This window comes from Tupaia chinensis, unplaced genomic scaffold (genome assembly GCF_000334495.1).
Source record: "Tupaia chinensis unplaced genomic scaffold, TupChi_1.0 Scaffold000367_1, whole genome shotgun sequence".
Taxonomy (NCBI): domain Eukaryota; kingdom Metazoa; phylum Chordata; class Mammalia; order Scandentia; family Tupaiidae; genus Tupaia; species Tupaia belangeri.
In genome coordinates this window covers 1116138-1123890 of record NW_006159864.1, presented here as the reverse complement: position 1 = coordinate 1123890, position 7753 = coordinate 1116138, and the positions used below count along the sequence as shown (strand labels likewise).

At 45.6% G+C, this 7753-nt stretch overlaps 1 protein-coding gene across 1 annotated transcript in view; it reads right to left on the bottom strand.

Annotated features, from left to right (window-relative positions):
- LOC102483381 (protein disulfide-isomerase-like protein of the testis) overlaps window positions 1–7753 on the bottom strand; it is a 25673-nt gene that overhangs the window by 7807 nt on the left and 10113 nt on the right. The window contains exon 3 of the mRNA XM_006153299.1: window positions 3778–3984. Coding sequence (XP_006153361.1) covers window positions 3778–3984 — 207 coding nt within the window. The remainder of the gene's footprint in view (window positions 1–3777; window positions 3985–7753) is intronic.

The window sequence follows — 7753 nt, the reverse complement described above, 5'->3', positions numbered from 1 at the left end:
TGCACTCCAGGCTCCTTCCAGCATACTTGCTTTGACATCCTCTGGCCCCTACATCTGGGCTGCCCTTTCCTCAGCTCTTCAAAGGCAGCTCTTCTGCTTACTCATTTCTCAATTTTGTCCTCTCTTACTTCCCACCTCGCATCAGTTCTTCTCAGTCTTGTGACCTGCTCCGTTTTCTTCATTGAATCTATCACTTTCTGAAATGATGATGATGATGCTTTGCTAAGCTGCTCAGTCTGAGCTCCCAGTAACTCCCATAGTGTCTGGCACATACTAGGTGCTCAGGAAACCATTACAGGGTGTATGAATGAGGTGAACAAATCACTAGGCAACTTGGTCTTTGGCCACCTTCCCTGAGATGTCTGAGTTCCATTTGTCCCTCCTTCTCTGAGATGTCTGAGCTCCGTTCATCCCTCCATTCATCCCTCCGTGAATCCCATGGACTGAGGTAGCTCTGCACGCAGCAGTAGTTGTTCATCCCATGGGACTGAGGTAGCTCTGCACGCAGCAGTAGTTTATTCCTGAGTGCTTGCAGATCAGGCACTGCCCTTGTTGGGCACCAGGCCTGCCCTGGCAGTTGGCTCCGAGCCAGAGGACATGGTGACAACTGAGGTGTGAACGTTTTGTCAATGATTGACTGAGGGCAGCACCTGGCTGCATATTTCCAGGCACAAAACAAATGTATCATTAATAGAAGCCCTAGAGGCAATTTGAGTCCCCCTCCCTCTAGGAAAGTGGCCAAGACCAAGTTTCCCACCACCAGTCCTTGGAGACTGAAGGAGAATGGGACTTGGGCTTTGACCCAGCAAGGACTAAATTCCTCCTAAAAGAGGTTTTCGTAAAGGTACATTGAAAGAGTTGTGTAATGCACTGTTCCCTTCTTAGCTCAGAGGAGCCCTGTCAGGTAGGCAGAACTGGCATTACTCATCATGTGTAGAAAATGAGAGATTGGAAGCTTGAGTCTGAAAGGCTTGTTCACGTTCTATAGCAAGTGCTTGTCCGGAAATCCAGATGCCCTACATCTTAGCCCTGGGTTCCATCCTGGCATCCTAATGACTCTTTCTTTTTTGGTGTAATACTGAGGGAGAGAAAGGACGAAACATGAGTTGGTAGAACCAGGTAGTAGCACAGTGATGAAGAAACTAGTAACATATAGGAAAGGTCCAGGGTTCATGTCCTAGGGCCTCCCTCAGCACGTCAGGTGCATTTTCATGTCACGTGACTATGATTTTGACCAGCTGAGACTGCAGCTTGAAGACTCTGTTAAGAGTGCCTTTCTTCTGTCTCTTTATTTCTATGTCTCTTGAAATATGTAAACTTAAAAAGAAACGTGAGTTGGCTTAACTCATGCCTACCTGCAGTGAGCCCTCATAATTCCACCCCGTTTAAACTCAGAAACTTCTAAGAACATAGTGTTTTAGGCACTGGACTGGAGTCAGAAAACTACCAGTTTGATAAGGATAATAAACGCACCTGCCATTTACTTAAGAGTACAGCACACTGTAGAGCAGGGTTCAACAAACTACAGCTAGTTGACCAAAGCCAGGCCCCTGTCTGATTTTATAAATAAAGCTTTATTAGAACACAGCAGTGCCCATTAATTAACATATGGTTCCTTTCACCCTGCATCAGCAGAGTTGGGTAGTTGCAACAGATATGGTCTGGTTAATAAGGCCTAAAATATTTATTATGTTGCCCTTTACAGAAAACTGTTGCTGAACCCACTGCTTACTAGCTGGGGAGCTTTCAGGATGTTATCCCACTTCTCTATGCCCTAGTATTTCCATCTGTAAAAGCACCTCTGACACTGGGTTGCTGTGACACATGAGAAGGGTAGAGAACAGTGCCTGGGACACTGTCGTTGCTCCAGGTATACATCAGGTTTCATCTTCCCAGCAACCCTAGGGTAGATACTTCCATCATTCCTATTTTACAGACAAGGAAACTGAGGTTCAAAAAAAGGAAATGGCTGTTCCTGGGGCTTGTGATAAGGATTTGATCCGGAGGGTGGTGTCGCCAATTCTGGTAGCATCTTCAGAAGCCCTGAGAATGGACATGAGGTCAGCCTCGGCCTCTGTGGTGCTCCCAGCAGGGTAGACACAGACACAAGTCTGTGAAGTGAGTGTCTCGATGGAGAGAGTGTGGGTGCTAGGGAGCACAGAAATGGAGTAGGCATCTGACCTAGGCAGTCAGGGAAGAGAGTTCCTGGGGCAGGTGAAGATGGTGCCTCCTGTGTGTTAGAGGAAGTCCCAGGTACTGGCTCTCACCATAAAGGGGGACTCAGAGATCAAAGGTCTTGGAGGCCCTCTCTGCCAGCCTTACCCAGGGGAGAGAAATTGCCACATTGTTATCGTCATCTCTAAGTAGGGTCAGGTCTCACCTATTTCAGGACGGAAGGGCATCCCAGCACCTGAGCTACGCCGTGAGTCCCTGCAGACTTACACAAAGTAACCGAGGGCTTCTCGAGTCTTTACAGCCCTCCCAACGCCCACATTTCACAAAGGGCTCCTCGCTTATGATCAGTGAATCCCTAGTGTTGAGGGTTACTACTCAGTACCCATAGGAAGCAGCAGTCTCTGCCGACTCTCTCACTGCTCCTGCCCTCCCTCTTGACCACTCCTTTTGCCCAAGCATGCTGAGAGCCACAGCACTGCCAGGTCTCTAGATTCACGTTCCCATGTAAGTCTGCCTGTGTCTCTCCTGCCCTCTTGTGTCCATTCTGAGAACTGCAAGGTATTCCTCAGCACCCAGCATCTCCAAGAGGTGGAACTCTTCCTCTCCTTTGGTTTTTAGAACACTCATTCAGGCTTTCTGGATATCAGCTATATATACCAGGCCCTGTGAAAGGCAGTCTTTTTCCTGAGACTCGATCATTTAAAACACAGAAAATGGGAACATTCACTAGCATAGGAGAGGCAGTGCTGAGCTTTACTGCTTTTTATCAGTTTAATTGCATCGATCCATCCTTCTGTCCATCTGTCTTTCCATCTATCCTGCAAACATTTATGCACTTATATATATAACTTTTGAAAAGTTAGTACCATTGCCATGTGAGGCACAAAATTCTCAGTTTTGTTAAAGGGCTTGATACATGGTAAGTTGTCAATGAATGGATGTCGAGTAAATGAATTAATGTCATGGATGATTATAGAAGTTACTGAGTTTGTTAGACTCCCCATCCCCAACCTATATTTGTCCATCATCTCCCAATTTTCCCTTTGGCTAACTAGTGCTTCCCTGGCTTGGGGCCCTGTCAAAATCATCCTGATGTGGAAGATTAGGGACAGGAATGGACTTAGAGACTTAATCTTTGTAGTTTATAAGCCATGCACCCCATTCTCCCACCTATTTTGCTTTTAGGGTTCATCCATCAAGATTCAAGCTGTGGTAGAGGAAGCTACATGTTCATGTTCACAAACCCTGTTTCCTTTTCCTTGTGATACAGAGCTGAATCATATTTCTCAGCCTTTCCTGTAGTTGTATGGGGCCTTGAAACAGAATTCTGGTCAATGGAGTGTGGATAGAAATTATGTTTGCTATATCCAAGCATGGGCCTTAAACACCGTTTGTGGCAATCTTCTGTCACCTTACCCTAACAACTGGCTGGATACAAAGGGAAAAAACAGGTGGCTCCAAGGCCCTGGATAATGGCAGAGCCACAAGCTGGAAGGAACCTAAATACCTGAGAGGCTGCATGGAGCAAAGCCTTCCTCCTATACACTCTGGCTGCCGAGTGGACTTTATGTGAGAACAAATTCGGCACAGAAACACCATTACCTTGACAGCTGATGGGCTCCAATCTGTTTCCCTCAAAAAACAGTTTCAATTCCGGGGCCTTCTTAATGTCAAACTCTTGACGAAGCTCCTTCTCTATGGTGATGTCCACTTTGCCAAAGCCGACCCCGTTCTTGCCTTTGCCCATGATCTCCACAGCTTTGCCCAGCTCCTCGGCCATGTTCCTGGATTGCTTTGAGGATGGATTGTCTGAAAAAGCCAGGGTCAGGATGGAAGTCATGAGAGTCTCTCCCCTCCCCCATCTCCCAAAGCAGATTCTTTGGTTGGCCCACTTTCTGCCCTTCCCTGTGCTCAACAACTAATGGGTAAGTTTTCATAAATGTGACAGGATGTGAGACACAAGGGTCCATGAAACTGAATAATCTGGAAGACATATATCAGGATTCTTTGGGCTCAGTAATGCTGGAAACAATACAACTTTCAGAAGCTTAAGTTCTCTAAACTCTAGTTCTCTCTTGTATAAAATGGAGGAAGTAATTGTCACGAGTTCATGGAGATGCCATCCATGGTCAAGTGAGATTTATTTAACGATTAGATATATAGTACTTATTCATTTATTTTTAAAGAATGATTTTATTTTACTTATTATTTTTTTCATTTGACCAGAGAGGGAGAGAGAGAAGAAAAGTGAGAAAGCAAGCTGCCAGGTCCAGGACTAGAACCACAGTTGGCCATGCGGAAGTCCAGCACCTTTATCACCATGCCATTTGTCAGTCCCAATATTTATTCATTTCTAAGAGTTTTATGTATACTTAAGTCCATACTCCTCCAACAGCCCTAGGGGGTATATAGTATTATTATTATTATTATTATTGTTATCTTGGTTTTACAGATGAGGAAACAGGCACAACAGAATTACCCATCTTCTTAAGGCCATACAACAGGGGGCGCTACAACCAGGAAGCTAACCCACTCAGTCTGGCCTCAGAGTTCCTGAAGGATAATCTCCACTAGGCATGTAAGACACTTAGCATAGTGCCTCACACATGGTAAGTACAAAAGGCATTATTATCACGGGCCACTGTTACAGGAAAATTTCTGCGGTCAGGGATTGTGGGAGAGGCAGAGAGGGAGGAAGAACTCATGCCATCTGGTGGAAGGTCCTGGAGCTAACAAGCTAAATTGGGTCCTCCCAGTTGCCCTGCAGATGCGTATATAGAAATATGGCAGAAGATAGTGATAGGCTACGAAGGCCAGATGTGGAAGGGGAAGAGAGGTTGTGGAGCTCCTTCCTACCTCCTCTGAGCCCACTGCATTGAAGGAGGGTCATAAACAACTCTTCATTAAGAGACCTAATGCTCTCAATTCCTTGGTTTCTCACATTGGGCAGTAGGTGAGGGTCAGAGGGACCCTTTTCTGGAAGCAACCTTAAGGAGCTGGCATGTGATGTTGGCAGTAGGAAAGGCCTTTCTGGCCCAAAAAGGTGGGGACTCACATTTTCCTTTCATCCTTCTGATAACATTGGAAGGTCCCTCACTAACCCACATTTGAGGCAGGTGGGCTGAGCCAGGGCAAGGGGTCATTGATTCCCTTTGAAGTCAGAGCACTTTATCTTTTTCAACCCCTTTATCCATCTGGAGCACTTGGAGAAGGTGCAAATCACTTCTACCACTGAGGTTAGGTTCCAAGTTCAATAAAGCAGTCTTTTGTAAAGTGTAGCCCAGAAAGTCAGACCTGGGACACCTGGCACGCACCCCACTGCCAGTCAGCACACCTGTTAGGTAATGGAACCCAAAAGTGAATGATTGTTTTCATTTAACTCCCAATCAATGGATGGGAAGCAGGGACTTTTCGCCTCCCTCACAGATCGATGCCTCGCCACGGCCTGCTTTATCACCATCATTGCCTTCGCTGCCCCCCATCCATCATCGCCAGCAGGCATTGGCCTATTGCCAGTAGCTCTGGCTCCTCCCTGGCTTCCTTGCAGATTTGGCAATACTGGGCTCAGATTTAAAATAGTAGAAGTTGTAAGAGTTTGTAAGAGCACAAGCTCAGTGCAAGAGGAACACTTGAACTGACCGTCCAAATGGCAGATCTCCCAGAGGGTCCACACACACCAAAAGCTTCTAAGTGGCCACCATGAAAGGGCGAGAACGAGATTGTGGCAGCCCAAATGCTGGAATCTGAGATCTAGATGGATGGGACCAATGACAATAATGGGGACACATTCATTTGTTCACTCAATAAATATTTTGTAGGCTATGTCATATGCCAGGTAATCTTCTAGAGATTGGGGATATAACAGTGAACACTCAGATAAAAATCCATGCTGTCACTGGAGAAGACAGAAAATAAACAAAATTAAAAAGTAAAATATATCCTATGTTAGCGACATGTGCTGAGGAGAAAAAAGAAGCAGAGTTGGAGACTGGAAATGTCAGAGAAATTCCAAGTTTAAGTCTAAAGAAAGCCTCACTGAGAAGCAACATTTTAACCAAGACAGAAGGAGATGAGGGGCCATGTGGTTATTTGGAGGTAAAGAACATTCCTGACAGAGGAATGGGTGTGGAGCAGAGTGAGCTGGAGGGGGTCCTGTATGCCACTGCATAAACTTTGACCTTTCTTCATGGAATGTTCTCTGAGGGTTTGGAGAAGAGTTAGATGTGATGTGACTTGGTTTTTAACTGGTTTTCTCTGAATGTTATATGGCGATTAGACCAAAGTGAGGAAAGACTAGATGCAGAAAGAAGAGACTACTATCGTAATCCAGGTGAGAGATGGTGATGGCTTGAGCCAGACAGTGACAATGGATGAGATAAGTAGTCTGAGTCAAGAGATTTTGTAGGAGAAACTGACTGAACTCGTTGATCAAGTGAACGTGGAGTGTGAGCAAAAGAGAAGAGTCTAGAACGACTCTGAGGTTTTGACCTGAGCCACTAGAAAAATGATGATGATAGTGATGACAACACAATAATTATATTTATTGACAACTTACTATGCCAAGTACTCTACCAAGTGTTCCATGAATCACCTCAGTTAATCTTCAGAACAACCCTATGAGTTACCTATTATTACAGATGAGGAATATTATGGACAAGGAAACAGAAGCCCAGGGGTTTACAAGCAAGGAGTTAGGCTAAAATTCAACCCCAAGGTTAACTGACTTCAAGATTCATCTCTAACTGGTCAAATGGATTAGCTGGTCTGAAATATGATTGTTTTCCTTGGAGCAGAATGATGGGGGGTGCATTTCCCACCTCCCTTGCTGTAAGTAAGAGCTGAGAGAACCTGCAGAGTCAAACCCATCCTTCATGTCTTACAGTCCTGTGTTCTGGCTTTTGTCTTTTGAAAGTTTGCAAATTGGTTTTTATCTCTTGGACTCTGGGACCTTCGATTTCAAGTTTATAAAGTGAGATGAATTCATACAAGTCTCAGGTCTCAGTGTTCACATCCTCCCTTGGTCAACTGAAGACACCAGTTTGATCAGCGCATGGAGATTGCTCAGATGTTCATTGGCAGTTGGCCAGAGCAGAGCCCACAGGCTGCAGGTAGGCAGCGGCCCTTTGCTGGGAGGCTGAGATCCCTGCTGGCCCAACCTCCCTTAGGTCTGCCACATTCTGGATGCTCAGTGAACGTGAATTCCTTAGGCTTTCTCAGAAACAAGAGGCATAAATAGTGGTTTACAGTGTCTGTAACCTAGGCAATGTGTGTGTATGTGTGCGTTTTTAAATGTGTCTGTGCTTCACTTTCCTCATTTTAAAAAATGGATATATTAATAGAGCCTACACTTTACAGTGGTACTACATAATAAGAAAAGGTGTGCAAAGCTCTGGTTCAAAGTCTGGCATAGAAAGTTAACATAATGGCTATGTTGCTGGACTCCCACGTAGTCGACCGCGGTTTGAGTCCCGGACCTGGTGGCTTAAACTCACGCCGGGCACGTGTGCATGCGTGCCCAAGATCCCAAGAGGAGAAAGGAGGAGAACGGATTGTGGCATGGCCATCCCCCCTCGGGGGG